The following is a 19390-nucleotide window of genomic DNA, read 5'->3' on the forward strand; positions in this document are numbered from 1 at the left end:
GGAAATAATAAATCAAACGCCCTACTAAATAAACCACCACCCCGAACCACATAAAACAAATACCCTCTGCCACGTCCTGACCAAACTACAATAACAAATAACCCTTATACTGGTCAGGACGTGACAGTGATACATCAGACTTGCCTCAGCAACAATGCTATGAAGCCATTGAAAATGCACAAACATTTAGAAACAAAACATCCACATTTAATTTTTTTACAAAAAAGAGATGACCAACCAAACAAAAATGTTACACAATAATTTCACAGACAAGGAGAGTTTACTTAAGGCTTCATACTTACTCTCTCATAACATTTCCAAGTGCCATGCTCCTTTCACTTTAGTTAAAAAGCTGGTCATGACCTCAGTCGTGGATGCTTGTGAGAGGTTTTAGACCCAACCAGGACCGGCACCAGAACAAATCAGTTGGACGGGCCTTTGATTTACATAGGCGAGCACGTTTTTCAAGGGACCGCACTTTCACAATTGATTTTAAATAGTGTAATAGTAAAGAACCATAGGCAGCTTGTGAGTTTCTACCGATCTGCTCTCTCTCTCTCTCCCCCAGTTATGATTATTTTTATATGCGCATTTTTGTGGAACAGTTTCATGTCAATAACGTTTTGGTTTCTCAAAATCATTGTCACGAGGTTAAGCATAAAAATATGAAGTAAAATGTTCAAATTCAACTATGGTGAGAGCACCAGCCTCTGCCATATGGACACATTAATACACTGTGATCAATTGGTGGCTAAAGAAATGAGAGCATAGAACTCAGAGATAGCCTATAGGCCAATGCAGCAGCAGGCGATGGGCCCATCGTCAACTAAGTAAAATACATAGGCCTAAAGCTAACAAATAAAAACAGTAGACAATATCCTGGTTCTTCTGGTTCTGGTTCTTTCAATCACATTCATTCTGGTTCTTTAAATTCTGGTTCTTTCAATCACATTCATCTCTCTACTCTGCCTGTCTCCCTCCCTTTCTATCTGTCTTGACTGGAGCTATTGCTAGTGAAGTGCAATTGTATCAAATCATCACTGTCCCTAGCGAATTTGCAACGTATCAACTAGCCTGTTCTGGGACCTCAGAGTTTCCTGCGCTCGGGACAGACAGTAGTTTTTTATGATGTTTCCACTGGATATATGGGATCATCAGATCATGATATTTTTCTCTTTCACATCGAGGATTGTTGATTATCGAGGCCGGGAGTGTTGGAAAGATTTTTCAAATACTGAGGAACTATCATTTGCAATGGATGTAAAAAAACATTAAAAAAAATTGTTGACTTGTGTGAGGTGAAGAAGAAATGACTGAGAAGCTCAGCTTATTAGTGGTGTACATGGGGAGTTAAGACAATCAGAAATCAGATAATCAAATCAAATCAAATTGTATTTGTCACATACACATGGTTAGCAGATGTTAATGCGAGTGTAGCGAAATGCTTGTGCTTCTAGTTCCGACCATGCAGTAATATCTAACAAGTAATCTAACAATTTCACAACAACTACCTTATACACACAAGTGTAAAGGAATGAATAAGAATATGTACATTAATATATATGGATGAGCGATGGCAGAACGGCATAGGCAAGATCCAGTAGATGGTATATAGTACAGTATATACATATGAGATGAGTAATGTAGGGTATGTAAACATTATATAAAGTGGCATTGTTTAAAGTGGCTAGTGATACATTTATAACATCCAATTTTTTATTATTAAAGTGGCTAGAGATGAGTCAGTATGTTGGCAGCAGCCACTCAATGTTAGTGATGGCTGTTTAACAGTCTGATGACCTTGAGATATAAGCTGTTTTTCAGTCTCTTGGTCCCAGCTGTGATGCACCTGTACTGACCTCACCTTCTGGATGATAGCGGGGTGAACAGGCAGTGACATTGGAACAGGCCTTCCTGTGACATTGGGTGGTGTAGGTGTCCTGGAGGGCAGGTAGTTTGCCCCTGGTGATGCGTTGTGCAGACCTGACTACCCTCTAGAGAGCCTTACGGTTGTGGGCGGAGCAGTTGCCATACCAGGCGGTGATACAGCGTGACAGGATGCTCTCGACTGTGCATCTGTAAAAGTTTGAGTGTTTTTGGTGACAAGCCGAATTTCTTCAGCCTTCTGAGGTTGAAGAGGCGCTGCTGCGCTTTCTTCACCATGCTGTCTGTGAGGGTGGACCATTTCAGTTTATCCGTGATGTGAACGCTGAGGAACTTAAAACTTTCCACCTTCTCCATTACTGTCCCGTCGATGTGGATAGGGGGCTGCTCCCTCTGCTCTTTCCTGAAGTCCACGATCATCTCCTTTGTTTTGTTGACATTGAGTGTGAGGTTATTTTCCTGACACCACACTCCGAGGTCCCTCACCTCCTCCCTGTAGGCCGTCTCGTCGTTGTTGGTAATCAAGCCTACCACTGTAGTGTCATCTGCAAACTTGATGATTGAGTTGGAGGCATGCATGGCCACGCAATAATGGGTGAACAGGGAGTACAGGAGAGGGCTGAGAACGCACCCTTGTGGGGCCCCAGTGGTGAGGAACAGCGGGGTGGAGATGTTGTTTCCTACCCTCACCACCTAGGGGCGGCCCGTCAGGAAGTCCAGGACCCAGTTGCATAGGGCAGGGTCAAGACCCAGGGTCTCGAGCTTAATGACGAGTTTGGAGGGGACTATGGTGTTAAATGCTGAGCTGTAGTCGATGAACAGCATTCGTACATAGGTATTCCTCTTGTCCAGATGGGTTAGGGCAGTGTGCAGTGTGATTGTGTGATTGTCTGTGGACCTATTGGGACGGTAATCAAATTGGAGTGGGTCTAGGGTGTCAGGTAGGGTGGAGGTGATATGGTCCTTGACTAGTCTCTCAAAGCACTTCATGATAACGTAAGTGAGTGCTACGGGGTGATAGTCATTTAGCTCAGTTACCTTTGCTTTCTTGGGAACAGGAACAATGGTGGCCCTCTTGAAGCATGTGGGAACAGCGGACTGGGATAAGGATTGATTGAATATGCCTGTAAACACACTAGCCAGCTGGTCTGTGCATGCTCAGAGGGCGCGGCTAGGGATGCCGTCTGGGCTGGCAGCCTTGCGAGACTTAACACGTTTAAATGTTTTACTCACGTTGGCTGCAGTGAAGGAGAGCCCGCAGGTTTTGGTAGCGGGGCGTGTCGGTGGCACTGTATTGTCCTCAAAGCGAGCAAAGAAGTTGTTTAGTTAGTCTGGGAGCAAGACATCGTGGTCCGCGACGGGGCTGGTTTTCTTTTTGTAGTCCGTGATTGACTGTAGATCCTGCGACATTCCTCTCGTGTCTGAGCCGTTGAATTGCGACTCTGCTTTGTCTCTATACTGACGCTTAGCTTGTTTGATTGCCTTGTGGAGGGAATAGCTACACTGTTTGTATTCGGTCATGTTTCCGGTCGCCTTGCCCTGATTAAAATAAGTGGTTCGCACTTTCAGTTTTGTGCGAATGCTGCCATCAATCCACGGTTTCTGGTTGGGGAAGGTTTTAATAGTCGCTGTGGGTACAACATCACCGATGCACTTGCTAATAAACTCGCTTACCGAATCAGCGTATTCATCAATGTTATTGTCCGATGCTATGTGGAACATATCCCAGTCCACGTGATCGAAGCAATCTTGAAGCGTCGAATCCGATTGGTCGGACCAGCGTTGAACAGAACTGAGCATGGGTGTTTCCTGTTTTAGTTACTGTCTATAGGCTGGGAGCAACAAAATGTAGTCCTGGTCAGATTTTCCGAAAGGAGGGCGGGGGAGGGCTTTGTATGCATCGCGGAAGTTATATACAGATATCTGATTTCAGCCTCTTGCAAATTGGAAAGGAACGTTGGCGGGTGATTAGCGCACTGTTAGGATGCTGAATTGCCCTAAAGTAAATTGATGTTTCGTCAAAATTATATAATTATTCCCGTCTAACTAAAATCACTCAAAATACTTCACCAGGGATTATGACTTCACCACAGAGGATCATTAGCTTTTTTTCTGTGGGTTGTTTCAAATCACAAGTGTGTCGGCATATGCCTATTTGGGAAGGCCACAATTTGGGTTAGTGCACGTGGCATTAGGTCTAGCTGATTGAGTTGCAGCTGACAGTGAAAAGCATCTAAAATATGTGGGAAGATAATGTGTTTTGAGTATAATTTAAAATGTTGCATCAGGAAGGGGAGGGGTGTGTAGCGAAGATATTGTGCTTCTCTCTCCAGAATGCATGCATATGTAGGAAAGTGCCCATTTGGCATTTGGGAGGGCTTTGTATGCGCACGGAAGATAGAATAACAATGATCCAGGGTTTCGCCAGCCCTGGTCGCGCATTCGATATGCTGATAACATGTAGGGAGCCTTGTTTTCAGATTAGAATGTTAAAATCCCCAGCTACAATAAATGCAGCCTCAGGATATGTGGTTTCCAGTTTACATAGAGTTCAAAGGAAACCACATATCCTGAGGCTGCATTGATTGTGTGCTTAGGATCGTTGTCCTGTTGGAAGGTGAACTTTCACCCCAGTCTGAGGTCCTGAGCAGGTTTTCATCAAGGATGACTCTGTACTTTGCTCCGTTCAACTTTTCATTGATCCTGACTAGTCTCCCAGTCCCACTTTACCATGTAATGCTAACAAAATGAAGAACAGTTTCTAAATCTGCATATCTTAGTTGCATCACAAAGCCTCCATTTTGTTAGTCTAATTAAAAAATGTATGTTTCAATTATTTATACCTTCTCGAATTTGATTGTGCTGCGGCTGCTGGTTCAGGTTTCAGCACCACAGTGTAAGTTACTCGAATCTGGCTTATTGCGAGGTCAATAACAGAACATAAGCTATAGGCTAGTCCACGCGCAAGATTTTTGGGACTAGGCCTAATCAAAAATAATTTTCTGAACAAACCTTTGACTCTCTTCCTAACCTGCCACCACAGCCTTACACAGCACAACCATCGGTTTTTGATCATCTAGAGCAGAGCAGGGTTGGAATATCCATTACAGTGTGTAATGCAGCCTAGTTTTATTTACACCATCCCAGTAACTTTCTTAGAAATATAACTTTGCTCTGTGCTTCTCCGAGCATGCACTTCATAGCCTATAGCCTATAGTCTATGAATCATTTTGATTGAGACCACACTAACTAGTCTATAGGCGCAATTGATATTGAACACTAAGCGGAGAATCAGAGACGAGGGGCGGCATGGAGCACACATTGACATATAGCCTAATAAGCAACTACTTCTAAAACACTGAGAAATAGTGACATTTTATCATTTACAAATTACTTTACCCTCCCCTGGACTAGATTTAAAAAAACACTCAACCCTCACGTTGACTGAAATTGAAAAAGCATGACCCTCCCCCATGTAACCATTCTGTAAATTTTGATCCATCCCTAAGGCTGTCAGATAGGATGTGAGAGACATTTTACATTTACATTTTAGCAGATGCTCTTATCCAGAGCGACTTACAGTAGTGAATGCATACATTTCATTTCGTGCATTTTTTTTGTACTGGCCCCCCATGGGAATCGAACCCACAACCCTGGCGTTGCACACACCATGCTCTACCAACTGAGCCACAGGGAAGACAGACAGTAGGGGTTTGTCCTCCAATTAACTGGCCGGAGTTGGAAGCAGGAGAGCTGGTCAGTGGTGTTAAGTATTTGCTTAGCATGGGGTGCTCATTATGTGGCATGGGGAGAGGGCAGTCAGTGTTTGGGGTTAAGGGGAGAGGGCAGAGGCCTTCATGGGTCAATGGGTCCCCTCAGTGCTAGAGAAGGGTTGTGCTGCTGGAGATAGACCTTTTACTGCAGGCTGCCTAGCACCTGTTGGGGTGGGGTGGAGGGCACTAGTTGGAAAGTTCGCAGTTAGAGGGTTCACTAGCGTTGTATGGTAGCCTACTGACCAGTAAGCTGCACTGTTCTGTGAACCTATTGACTAACTGCAGGGATTCAATGCCTGTGCTGTCACACACACAAACACACCCATACATAGTGTCTTTTTTCTTCATGCGGAATACAGAGACTTCCCGAGAGTTTGAAAAGAACGACCGACTTAAGAAAAATGGGAGGAGGAAGATAAAAGGAGAGAGAAGAGCGGACATGGGGAGAGAGGGCACTTAATGTGGAAATCAACTCCTTGTAATTTGCTGTGGGAGAGAGGGGGAGGAGTCGGGTGGAGGGGAAAGCCCAGGGGGGAGGGAACAGGGGAGAGCAGAGGTCCTTCAGTATGACGCACAAAGAGACATACACACATACACTGAGTGGACATGCTACCACCAGAGAGAGAGAGAGGGAGAGAGTGAGCCCGTCTGAAAGAGGGAGACAGAGAGCCCAGTGAGAGACAGCTTCAGCAAGCCAGCAAAGAAGGGAAAGAGAGAGCAAGCTATAGAGAAACAATCTGAAATAAAGTATAGAAAGAGGGTTCAACAGCTGCTGCACCAGTGAGAAGCCTTAGTGTGTGTGTTAGGTGCCAGAGTGAGTGCATGTTTATGAGTGAGTGCATGTTTATGAGTGTGTGTTGGGAGCAGTGTATAGCATGCTTGCTCCCTGAAGAAGGAAATGTATTCGACTGACTGAGAGAATGTGAGGAAGTCTGCATGCTGCGGGAAGGGAATACTGCGATTGGAATACTCTGCTCCTGGTGGATATGCAAACTTTCCTGGACTGTTGTTTTCTTTTCGAACCATTTACTCCTCTTCAGGGGTTTAAACTCTTCTGATCTTTTTGCTGAAGGAAAGTCAAGCCATTATGCCAACTGGTAAGCTGGATTTATTTATGTTATTTTGCTGTAGACTGTTTTATGTCCAATGCTGTTTGGGGCCTCCTTCATCTGTCAAATGTTTTACATTGTCAGTTGTTTTTTTTCTCAAGTGTCTGATCCGCAGTCAAAGGTGCATCAGAGTTTAGATTTCTTTATCTTTCATATCATGTTGTGTCTATGTGGTAAACTAGGGTCCTTTTAATCACTGTCCTAGTCCTAAAGTCTTTGAAGGTGAATGCCTTGATGGTGTGACTGGTAGGAATTCATATGTTTTTATTAATATACACATAAGAGCTGGCTCTGTTTTAGTTAAATATGTCATTCTTGCATCTAGAAAAGGTCATTTGAATGAAACTTGTTGTGTACTTTTATTGTCCTTATTGGTTTGTTAGTTGTGCTGTATCTAGCACCATTGTTGTCCGTTGTGTGTGTGTGTTTGCTTCTTTGTGTGCTGGTGGGATATCTTCTCAATGCCTACAATGTTGTGTGAAGTGTGTGACCTCTTTGTCGTTGTTCTCTCTCCTGTGCTGTTGTATGAACAGTGTTTTATAGTTGCTTTCCCGCAGAGTCAGTTGAATGGAACATGTTTGCTTTCTCGCAGGGATGTTGGTTCTTGCTGATTAGGAGTGATATCCTTAGTTCCTCTCCTGTAACTTTTCCCCCACAGACGTTGTTCATATGTAGAGCGTATTCTCACTGACTGAGAGGTAGAGATTTTCACTGAGTATACAAAACATTAAGAACATGCTCTTTCCATGACATAGAATGACCAGGTAAATCCATGTGAAAGCTTTGATCCCTTATTGATGTCACTTGTTAAATCCACTTCAATCAGTGTAGATGAAGGGGAGGAGACAGGTTAAAGAATTTTGTAAGCCTTGAGACAATTGAGACAAGATGTAAGTGTCTTGAACGAGGTATGTTAGTAGGTGCTAGGCGCACCGGTTTGTGTTAAGAACTGCAATGGTGCTGGGTTTTTCAAGCTCAACAATTTCCTGTGTGTATCAAGAATGGTTCACCACCCAAAGGACATCCAGCCAACTTGACACAACTTTGGGAAGCATTGGAGTCAACATAGGCTAGCATCCCTGTGGAACGCTTTTGACACCTTGTAGAGTCCACGCCCCGATGAAGCCAAGATCAATGATATAAAGAATAATGGAAAAAAACGTAGGAGTACTTTTAAATGAAATTATGGGCAGAAAGACGAATTCAACTCCATCTTTCATCAAATCAGATGGCTTTATCATCACAAAACTATTTGGTGTTGCCAATTATGTTTACGATTATTTCATTGGCAAAGTGGGCAAACTTAGGCAGAAAATGCCCACAACGAACAGTGAGCAATTGTATTCATACATAAAAAAACTAATAATGAAAGAAAAGCAGTGCTAGTTTGAATTTTGTAAAGTTAGTGTGGGAGAAGTGGAGAAAGTATCGATCAATAATGACAAAACCTCCAGACATTGACAACTTAGATGGAAAGCTACTGAGGATGGTAGCTGACTCTATAGCCACTTCTATCTGTCATATTTTTAATTTGAGCCTGGAGGAAAGTCTTTGTCCTCATGCCTGGAGGGAAGCCAAAGTAATTCCGCTACCCAAGAGTGGTAAAGCGGCCTTTACTGGTTCTAACAGCAGACCTATAAGCTTGCTGCCAGCTCTTAGCAACCTGTTGGAAAAAATAGTGTTTGACCAAATACAATGCTATTTCTCCATAAACAAATTAACAACGTACTTTCTGCATGCTTATAGAAAAGGGCACTCAACATGTACTGCACTGACACAAATGATGATGATTAAAATAAATTGATAGTAAGAAGATTGTGGGAGCTGTACTGTTAGATTTCAGTGCAGCCTTTGATATTATTGACAATAACCTGTTGTTGAAAAAACATATGTGTTATGGCTTTTCAACCTCTGCCATATCGTGGATTTAGAGCTATCTATCTAATAGAACTCGGAGGGTTTTCTTTAACCTCTGGACTGGACGGACATCCAGCGAAAAATCCTATTGCCATTTGCATAACAAAATGTAATATTTTTTTTTTCAAATATAGGACTATTTAATATCGTTTTATAGATACACCTCTCCTGAATCGAACCACGTTGTCTGATTTCAAAAAGGCTTTACAGCAAAAGCAAAACATTAGATTATGTTAGAGGAGTATATCATAAAAGTAGCCACATAGCCATTTTCCGACCAACCACATGCATCACAAATAACCAAAAAACAGCTAAATGCAGCACTAACCTTTGACAATCTTCATCAGATGACACTCCTAGGACATCATATTACACAATACATGCATTCTTTTGTTCGATAAAGTTCATATTTATATATAAAAACAGCATTTTACATCGGCGCGTGACGTTGACTAACTATTTTCCCTCAAATGCGTCCGGTGAAATAGCGCTACAATTTACTAAATTACTATTCGAAAACATTTTTAAAATGTAATATTGTCATTTTAAGATTTATAGATTAGCATCTCTTGAAAGCACCTGCAATGCCAGATTTAAAAATAACTTTACTGGGTAATCACACTTTGCGATAAAAGGGGATGCGATACTCAGAAAAATAGGCTAGCAATACAGGTCAGCGCCATCTTGGAACAATCGCATATCAAATCTAGTCTTGTATACTATTGTCAATAATCCCTTACCTTTGATTATCTTCATCAGAAGGCACTTCCAGGAATCCCAAGTCCACAACAAATGTATTTTCGTTCGAAAAAGTTAATCCTTTATGTGTTCTTGTTAGCGCGTTCTGAAGGCTGCACCAAAAGTACCGTCGTGCGCGGGACTCCTCTCTTACCAAAATTGATTTTTTATTTTATTTAAGTTCGTTCAAACATGTCAAACGTTGTTTAACCTCTCTGGGCTAGGCGGGACGAATTCGTCCCACCTACGTAACAGCCAGTTGAATCCTGTGGCGCGATTTTCAAAACGTTTGAAATGCTATTACTTCAATTTCTCAAACATATGACTATTTTACAGCTATTTAAAGACAAGACTCTCGTTAATCTAACCACACTGTCCGATTTCAAAAAGGCTTTACAGCGAAAGCAAAACATTAGATTATGTCAGCAGAGTACCAAGCCAGAAATATTCAGACACCCATTTTTCAAGCTAGCATATAATGTCACAAAAACCCAGAAGACAGCTAAATGCAGCACTAACCTTTGATGATCTTCATCAGATGACAACCCTAGGACATTATGTTATACAATACATGCATGTTTTGTTCAATCAAGTTCATATTTATATCAAAAACCAGCTTTTACATTAGCATGTGACGTTCAGAACTAGCATACCCCCCGCAAACCTCCGGTGAATTTACTAAATTACTCACGATAAACGTTCACAAAAAGCATAACAATTATTTTAAGAATTATAGATAAAGAACTCCTCTATGCACTCGATATGTCCGATTTTAAAATAGCTTTTTGGTGAAAGCACATTTTGCAATATTCTAAGTACATAGCCCAGGCATCACGGGCTAGCTATTTAGACACCCGGCAAGTTTAGCACTCACCAATATCAGGTTTACTATTATAAAAGTTTGATTACCTTTTGTTGTCTTCGTCAGAATGCACTCCCAGGACTGCTACTTCAATAACAAATGTTGGTTTGGTCCAAAATAATCCATCGTTATATCCGAATAGCGGCGTTTTGTTCGTGCGTCCCAGACACTATCTGAAATGGTAAATCAGGGTCGTGCGCATGGCGCAATTCGTGACAAAAAAATCTAAATATTCCATTACCGTACTTCGAAGCATGTCAACCGCTGTTTAAAATCCATTTTTATGCCATTTTTCTCGTAAAAAAGCGATAATATTCTGACCGGGAATGTCCATTTAGCTAAACAGAGGAAAGTAAACAAAGCTTTCGGTCGACGCGGACACGAGCCTGAGTCTCACAGTACTGTAACCAGCCACTACCCAAACGCGCTACTTTTTTTCAGCCAGAGCCTGCAAAGCCACGATTCAGCTTTTTACCGCCTTCTGAGACCCTATGGCAGCCGTAGGAAGTGTCACGGGACAGCTAAGCTCCTCACTCTTCAATAAACAGAGACAAGAAGAACGACACCTTGTCAGACAGGCCACTTCCTGAATGAAACCTTCTCAGATTTTTGCCTGCCAAATGAGTTCTGTTATACTCACAGACACCATTCAAACAGTTTTAGAAACTTTAGGGTGTTTTCTATCCATATGTAATAAGTATATGCATATTCTAGTTACTGGGTAGGAGTGGTAACCAGATTAAATCGGGTACGTTTTTTATCCAGCCGTGTCAATACTGCCCCCTAGCCCTAACAGGATAACATAAATCTTTAGGGCCTTTTTCAACCAGAGCTCCAATAACATTCAAGGGGGACGATTGCATTGTCTTTCAAAACGTTTCGAAAGGGGAGGGTAGCCAAGGGCGCCGGCGTCATAATGGTGATGGCCCTCCCCATGTGACCACGTTCCACAGACTCTCATTCTGTCAGTTTTCACAGTAGAAGGCTCAAACCACTTTGTAAAGACTGGGGACATCTAGTGGAAGCAATAGGAAGTGCTCAATGAACCATAGCTCACGGTGTGATTTATAGGCAAAGTGATGAAGTTGAGTCCGCAATTCAGAATTCCACATCCTGTTACGATCTGTCTCGGGGTTTTGACTGCCATGTGAGTTCTGTTATACTCACAGACACCATTCAAACAGTTTTAGAAAATGTAGGGTGTTTTCTATCCACAGGTATTAATTATATGCATATCCTAGCTTCTGAGTTTGAGTAGGAGGCCGTTTAAAATGGGCACGATTTTCTTTCAAAAATCGCTGTAGCGCCCCCTATCCTAGGCGACCGTCAAGAGGTTAATGGAAGCTTCTCTAATGTCAAATATGTAAAGTGTGGTGTACCGCAGGGCAGCTCTCTAGGCCCTCTACTCTTTTCTATTTTTACCAATGACCTGCCACTGGCAAAAAAACTAAGCACGTGTGTCCATGTATGCTGATGATTCCACCATATACACGTCAACAACCACAGCTAATGAAGTCACTGAAACCCTTAACAAAGAGTTGCAGTCTGTTTTGGAATGGGTGGTCAGTAATAAACTGGTCCTGAACATCTCTAAAACTACAGTGCCTTGCAAAAGTATTCATCCCCCTTGGCGTTTTCCTATTTTGTTGCATTACAACCTGTAATTTAAACAGATTTTTATTTGGATTTCATGTAATGGACATACACAAAATAGTCCAAATTGAAGTGAAATGAAAAAAATTACTTGTGTGCATATGTATTCACCCCCTTTGCAATGACGCCCCTAAATAAGATCTGGTGCAACCAATTACCTTCAGAAGTCACATAATTAGTTATATAAAGTCCACTTGTGTGCAATCTAAGTGTCACATGATCTGTCACATGATCTCAGTATATATACACCTGTTCTTAAAGGCCCCAGAGTCTGCAACACCACTAAGCAAGGGGCACCACCAAGCAAGCCACACCATGAAGACCAAGGAGCTCTCCAAACAGGTCAGGGACAAAATTGTGGAGAAGTACAGATCAGGGTTGTGTTATAAAAAATCTTCCGAACCTTTGAACATCCCACGGAGCACCATTAAATCCATTATAATTTTTTTTCAAGAATATGGCACCACAACAAACCTGCCAAGACAGGGCCACCCAACAAAACTCATGGACCAGGCAAGGAGGGCATTAATCAGAGAGGCAACAAAGAGACCAAAGATAACCCTGAAGGAGCTGCATTTTCAAGTGGCAGGCAGGTTGTGTAAATCAAATGATACAAACCCCCCAAAAATCTATTTTAATTGAAGGATGTAAGGCAACAAAATAGGAAAAATGCCAAGGGGGTGAATACTTTCGCAAGTCACTGTAAAAGCATTGTATTTGGTATAAATCATTCCTTAAGTTCTAGACCTCAGCTGAATCTGGTAATGAATGGTGTGGCTGTTGAGCAAGTTGAGGAGTCTAAATTACTGTCACGCCCTGACCTGAGAGAGATGGTTTATTTCTCTATTTTGTTAGGTCAGGGTGTGGGGTGGGCATTCTATGTTTTATATTTCTATGTTTTGGCCAGGTGTGGTTTCCAATCAGAGGCAGCTGCCATTCGTTGTCTCTGTTTGGGAACCATACTTAGGCAGCCATTTTTCCCTCCTTGAGTTGTGGGATTTTATTTTTGTACTGCTCGGTAAGCCTGCAAGACGTGACTGTCGTTTACCATTGTTTATTATTTTGTTTATTAAGTGTTCTGAGTAAAAATAAATATCAAGATGAACACTTACCACGCTGCACCTTGGTCCCCTCATTGCGACGGTCGTTACAATTACTTTGCATTACCTTAGATTGTAAACTGTCATGGTCAAAACATATAGATCCAATGGTTGTAAAGATGGGGAGAGGTCTAGCCGTAATAAAGAGATGCTCTGCTTTTTTGACACAACTCCAAAAATCAAGTTCTGCAGGCTCTCGTTTTGTATAATCTTGATTATTGTCCAGTCGTGTGGTCCAGTTCTGCAAGGAAAGACCTAGCAGCTGGCCCAGAAAAGAGCGGCATGTTTTGGTCTCTTGGCTAAGAGTTGAGGAGAGACTGACTGCATCGCTCCTTCTTTTTATAAGAAACAATGTGTTGAAAATCCCAAATTGTTTGCATAGTCAACTTTCACGCAGCACTGACACACATACTTATGCCACCAGGGGTCTTTTCACAGTCCCCAAATCCAAAACAAATTCAAGCGTCCAGTATTATATAGAGCCCTTATTGCATGGAACTCTGTTTAAATTGTGTGATATTTAATGTCTCCCTCTGCACTCCTAATACCTCAGATAGCCGTTTGTTAGTTGGTGTGTGTCAGCAGATACTGAGTGGGTTGGTTGTTTAGTTTCCTCTCCCTGCATGTCTGATTGAGTAGCTGTTTGGGGAGTGCCGAGATGCCATTCTGCAGCCCGTGACCCAAATTAGAGCCCTCGGGAGTGGCAGGAGGGGGGCGAGGGGTAAGGAATGGGGGTGAGTGGGGGGTCATAATTACTATGTCGAGGCTCAGTGGACAATGCACCCCCCTCCTTCCACCACCCTACCCCAGCTTACTAAGACATCTGCCCCCATACTCAGCTAGTCCTGCTGGGGTGGGATGGGAGCATGGGGAGAGTGGAGGGTGGGAGGGGGGCAGGTCAATTTGGATGAAATCTTCCCCTCTCACCCTCAAAAGTTTTCGTGTGTGTGTGTGTGTGTGTGTGTGTGTGTGTGGTGAGAGGTAAGGAGACTTAGGGAGGCTGTGGAAGGCAAGCACAGGTTTGTGGGAGAGATACAGACATTCAAAATGGAAGAAGATTTGTAATGGATAGTAGTGACGAGTGGTGTGTGTGTCTGGAAAAAAGGGGGTGTGAGTATGTGTGGACTTTTTCCCACATTAGCAGTTGCCATACCAGGCGGTGATGCAACTGGTCAGGATGCTCTCGATGCTGCAGCTGTAAAACTTTTTGAGTATCTTGCTCTCACTATCGATCTCCACCCTTCTCTCTATGTTACTATCCACTCTCTCATCCACAAATGTTTTACTCAAATTACTAATTTCAACTCAATCGATCCCTCTCTTCATCCCTTTCTCCTTGTGCTTTCGTTGACACCCTCTCTCTCACTGTAATTTCTATCATTTGTGCCGTCAGCAGTGTTGGCTGTTCTCCAGTTCTCCCAATGAGAGTGAGTCTCTCTGCGTAAGTCTGTCTGTGGCTTGGCTGCCGGTATAGAGATATAATGAGTTTACCTTGTTGTCTCTGTGCCAGAGAGACAGTGAGGTGGTTTATGAACAGTATCAGTATCATCTCCAGTGTTCAAACATGCCTGGCCCTCTTCAGGTTGAAGTGCTGTTGTGCAGCATGTGTAGCTTATGCAGAGCCAAAGCATTAGCGTGGAATGTTTTTCTCCTTTTTAGCAAGCTCTCGCTGACACACGTGCGCACTTCGCGCAGACACACACACACACACACACACACACCACACACACACACACACACACACACACACACACACACACTCAAATACGAATGCACACACACACACATGCACTCTCACTTTCTTTCTCTCTCTCTCTCAATTCAATTCGCTTTATTGGCATGACGTAACAATGTACATATTGCCAAAGCTTATTTTGGATATTTACAATATAAAAATAAATAAAATGAGAATCAAAATTGTCAACGGTACAACAGTAACAACAATAACCAAGGGTCAAAATAACCATACATTCAACAATAAGCATACAGTAGAGTACATGTGCAGGTTGATTGGTCTGTCAGACACTGTCCCTCAATTATGGTAGGCAGCAATGTAGTGCGCTGCCAACACACAGCTCTCTGCGTCCTCCCCCAACAGGACGGGTAGCCTATCCTCATCCGAGAGGTCTTTGAAACCTTGAATAAGGGTTTCAAATTTGGGAAAATGATACTCTAATTGTTTTATATTTTTTACATTTTGTCAGGAAATGCAGCTCCGTCTCAGGTTCTGCTGTTGTGCAGTGGTTGCACAGCCTTTCCTCTACAGGAAGCCAGGTTTTCCTGTGTCTACCCATCTCAATGGCAAAGCTGTGCTCACTGAGCCCGTACTTTGTCAAGGTTTTTCTAAGGTTTTGATCAGTAACCATGGTCAAATATTTAGCCACGGTGTACTGTCGATTTAGGGCCATATAGCACTGCATTTTCCTTTGTGTTTGTGCTTGTGTTTCCCAATAAGCAATGTAGTTTTGTTTTGACTGTGTTGTAATTTGGTTTATTCTGACTGATTGGATGTTCTGGTCCTGAGGCTTCAGTGTGTTAGTAGAACAGGTTTGGGAACACAGCCCCAGGACCAGCTGGATGAGGGGACTCTTTTCTTTGTTCAGCTCTTGGCATTGCAGGGCTTGGTAATGATATGAGAGGGGGGTCACTGTATTTTAGATGTTTCCAAAACTTAATTGCTCTTTTCTGAGTTTTTATTATTAGTGGATATTGGCCTAATTCTGCCCTGCATGCATTTGTTGTAGTTTTCCTCTGGGCATGTAGGAGTTTCTTACAGAACTCTGCATGCAGGGTTTCAATGGGGTGTTTGTCCCATTTGATGAAATCTTGTTTTGCAAGTGGACCCCACACCTCGCTGCCATAAAGTACAATTGGTTCAATGACATATTCAATTCGTTTTAGCCAAATTTTAATAGGTATTTCAATTAGAATTTGCTTTTTAATGGCGTAGAATGCCCTGCGTGCTTTCTCTCTCAGTTAATTTACTGCCTCATTAAGGTGTCCAGTTGAGCTTATTTTTAAACCTAAGTAATTGTAGTGTGTACAGTACTCTATATATTTTGTACCAATTGAGAACTTTGGTCTAATTCCCTGAGATCTGGATCTTCTCTGGAAAATCATTATTTTAGTATTTTTGGGGTTTACTGCCAGGGCCCAGGTCTGGCAGTACTGCTCTAGCAGGTCCAGGCTCTGCTGTAGGCCATGTGCTGTGGGTGACAGCAGGCATAGGTCATCTGCGAAGAGTAGGCATTTAACTACTGAATTGTGGAGACTAACACCAGGGGCTGAGGATTCTTCTAGAATAGTGGCCAATTCGTTGATGTAAATATTGAAGAGTGCAGGGCTCAGATTGCAACCCTGACTAAGGCCCCGCCCAATTTGGCTTTTACTCAAGACATTGTGCTTGTTAACCTCTATGGGCTAGGTGGGACGCTAGCGTGCCACCCGTGGTGCACTCCATCAACAGCAGGTGCATTTCAAGAGCGGCAAATTTGAATCCAAATAAATGTCAAAATTGAAATTTTTCAAAAATACAACTATTTTACACCATTTGAAAGATAAACATCTCCTTAATCTAACCACGTTTTACGATTTCAAAAAGGTTTTACGGCGAAAGCATAAATTTAGAGTATGTTAGGACAGTACATTTACAAGAGTTGTGTGTAATGTTTTGTCAAGTCAAAGACAGGGTCACCAAAACCATAAAACCAGCTAAAATGATGCACTAACCTTTTACAATCTCCATCAGATGACACTCCTAGGACATTATGTTAGACAATGCATGCATTTTTAGTTCTATCAAGTTCATATTTATATCCAAAAACAGCGTTTTACTATGGCATTGATGTTGAGGAAATCGTTTCCCTCCAATAACCGGCAGTCAAGTCAGCGTCACAAATTAAATAATTAAAATTAGAAAACATTGGTAAAATATTATATTGTCATTTAAAGAATTATAGATTTACATCTCTTGAACGCAATCAACTTGCCAGATTTAAAAATAACCTTACTGGGAAATCACACTTTGCAATAATCTGAGCACTGCGCCCAGAAAAATACGCGTTGCGATACAGACTAGACGTCATGTTGGGGAGATCTAAAATCGAAAATACTATGTAAATAATCCATTACCTTTGATTCTCTTCATCAGATGTCACTTCCAGGTATCACAGGTCCATAACGAATGTAGTTTTGTTCAAAAAAGCTCATCATTTATGTCCAAAAATCTCCGTCTTGTTAGCACATGATCTAAGCCAGCCGGACTTCTCGTCATGAACGAGGGGAAAAAATATATTTCCGTTCGTTCAAACATGTCAAACGTTGTATAGCATAAATCATTAGGGCCTTTTTTAACCAGAACATGAATAATATTCAAGGTGGACGAATGCATACTCTTTTATAACGTATTGGAACGAGGGTACCCAACATGAACTCGCGCGCCAGGTGTCTAATGGGACATCATCGTTCCATGGCTCTTGTTCGGTCAGATCTCCCTCCAGAAGACTCAAAACACTTTCTAAAGGCTGGTGACATCTAGTGGAAGCAATAGGAAGTGCCAAAATATTCCTCAGCCCCTGTGTTTTTCAATGGGATAGGTTTAAAGTCAATACAACACATCAGGTATCCACTTCCTGTCAGAAAATGTCTCAGGGTTTTGCCTGCCAAATGAGTTCTGTTATACTCACAGACACCATTCAAACAGTTTTAGAAACTTTAGAGTGTTTTCTATCCATATATAATAAGTATATGCATATTCTAGTTACTGGGTAGGATTAGTAACCAGATTAAATCGGGTACATTTTTTTTATCCAGACGTGCAAATGCTGCCCCCTAGCCCTAACAGGTTAAGGAAGTTTAGAACTCTTACTCTCTCTCTATCTAACATTTGTTCTGTAATGTATGGCCCAGTCTTGGCAGGTCTGTGTGTGTCGGGTGGTCTTTGCTTTCTGGTATTCTCTCCCATCTTCTATCCTCTCCTTTCCCGCTGTTTCCTTTGGATTCATTGAGCTGCAGCGTGAACTCCTGAGTGACACTTTTAGGTGTTAAACCTCGGTAGAGATCAGCCCCGCATCTCTATCAGAAAGGGAGAGAGGCGGCGAGCGAGAGAGACTGGGAGGGAGGGGGACACTCGGTCAATATTTCAGAGCCAGAGAAGAGAGTTGATACAGACAGACAGAACCCTATGTAGCCCAATATACAGTGGCAAGAAAAAGTATGTGAACCCTTTGGAAATACCTGGATTTATGCATAAATTGGTCATAAAATTTGATCTGATCTTCATCTAGGTCACAACAATAGACAAACACAGACTGCTTAAACTAATAACACACAGACAATTTTACGTTTATCTCTTTATTGAACACACCGTGTAAACATTCATAGTGCAGTGTGGGAAAAGTATGTGAACCCATGGATTTAATAACTGGTTGACCCTCCTTTGGCAGCAATTTTTATTTTATTTTTAATTCACCTTTATTTAACCAGGTAGGCTAGTTGAGAACAAGTTCTCATTTGCAACTGTGACCTGGCCATGATAAAGCAAAGCAGTTCGACACATACAACAACACAGAGTTACACATGGAATAAACAAACAGAGTAGAAAAAGTACATTTACAGCATGTGCAAATGAGGTAGGATAAGGGAGGTAAGGCAATAAATAGGCCATGGTGGCGAAGTAATTACAATATAGCAATTAAACACTGGAATGGTAGATGTGCAGAAGATGAATGTGCAAGTAGAGATCCTGGGGTGCAAAGGAGCAATATAAATAAATAAATAAATAAATAAATACATACATACAGTATGGGGTGAGGTAGTTGGATGGGCTATTTACAGATGGGCTATGTACAGGTGCAGTGATCTGTGAGCTGCTCTGACATCTGGTGCTTAAAGCTAGTGAGGGAGATATGAGTCTCCATCTTCAGTGATTTTTTTTGCAGTTCGTTCCAGTCATTGATAGCAGAGAACTGGAAGGAAAGGCGCCCAAAGGAAGAATTGGCTTTGGGGGTGACCAGTGAGATATCCCTGCTGGAGCGCGTGCTACAGGTGGGTGCTGCTATGGTGACCAGTGAGCTGAGATAAGGCGGGGCTTTACCTAGCAGAGACTTGTAGATGACCTGGAGGTGCGGGCAGTGAATGGTTGAAGAGCATGCATTTAGATTTACTTGCATTTAAGAGCAGTTGGAGGACACAGAAGGAGATTTTGTATGGCATTGAAGCTCGTCTGGAGGTTAGTTAACACAGTGTCCAAAGAAGAGCCAGAAGTATACAGAATGGTGTCGTCCGCATAGAGGTGTATCAGAGAATCACCAGCAGCAAGAGTGACATCATTGATATATACAGAGAAGAGAGTCG

At 42.2% G+C, this 19390-nt stretch overlaps 1 protein-coding gene across 2 annotated transcripts in view; it reads left to right on the forward strand.

The window, feature by feature from the left end:
• The window catches only part of LOC106571794 (pleckstrin homology domain-containing family G member 1), a 115058-nt gene that overhangs the window by 17542 nt on the left and 78126 nt on the right, over nucleotides 1-19390 (forward strand). Inside the window, exon 1 of one of the 2 annotated variants that reach the window (XM_014145253.3) lies at nucleotides 6220-6754. The exons of the other annotated variant lie outside the window; for it this stretch is intronic. Within the exon in view, the coding sequence (XP_014000728.2) occupies nucleotides 6745-6754 (10 nt within the window). The 5' untranslated portion in view covers nucleotides 6220-6744. Of the gene's footprint in view, nucleotides 1-6219; nucleotides 6755-19390 lie in introns of those variants that run through there. 2 annotated transcript variants of the gene reach the window in all.

The sequence above is a fragment of the Salmo salar genome, chromosome 15 (genome assembly GCF_965601325.2).
Source record: "Salmo salar chromosome 15, fSalSal1, whole genome shotgun sequence".
In the NCBI taxonomy this organism is placed as follows: domain Eukaryota; kingdom Metazoa; phylum Chordata; class Actinopteri; order Salmoniformes; family Salmonidae; genus Salmo; species Salmo salar.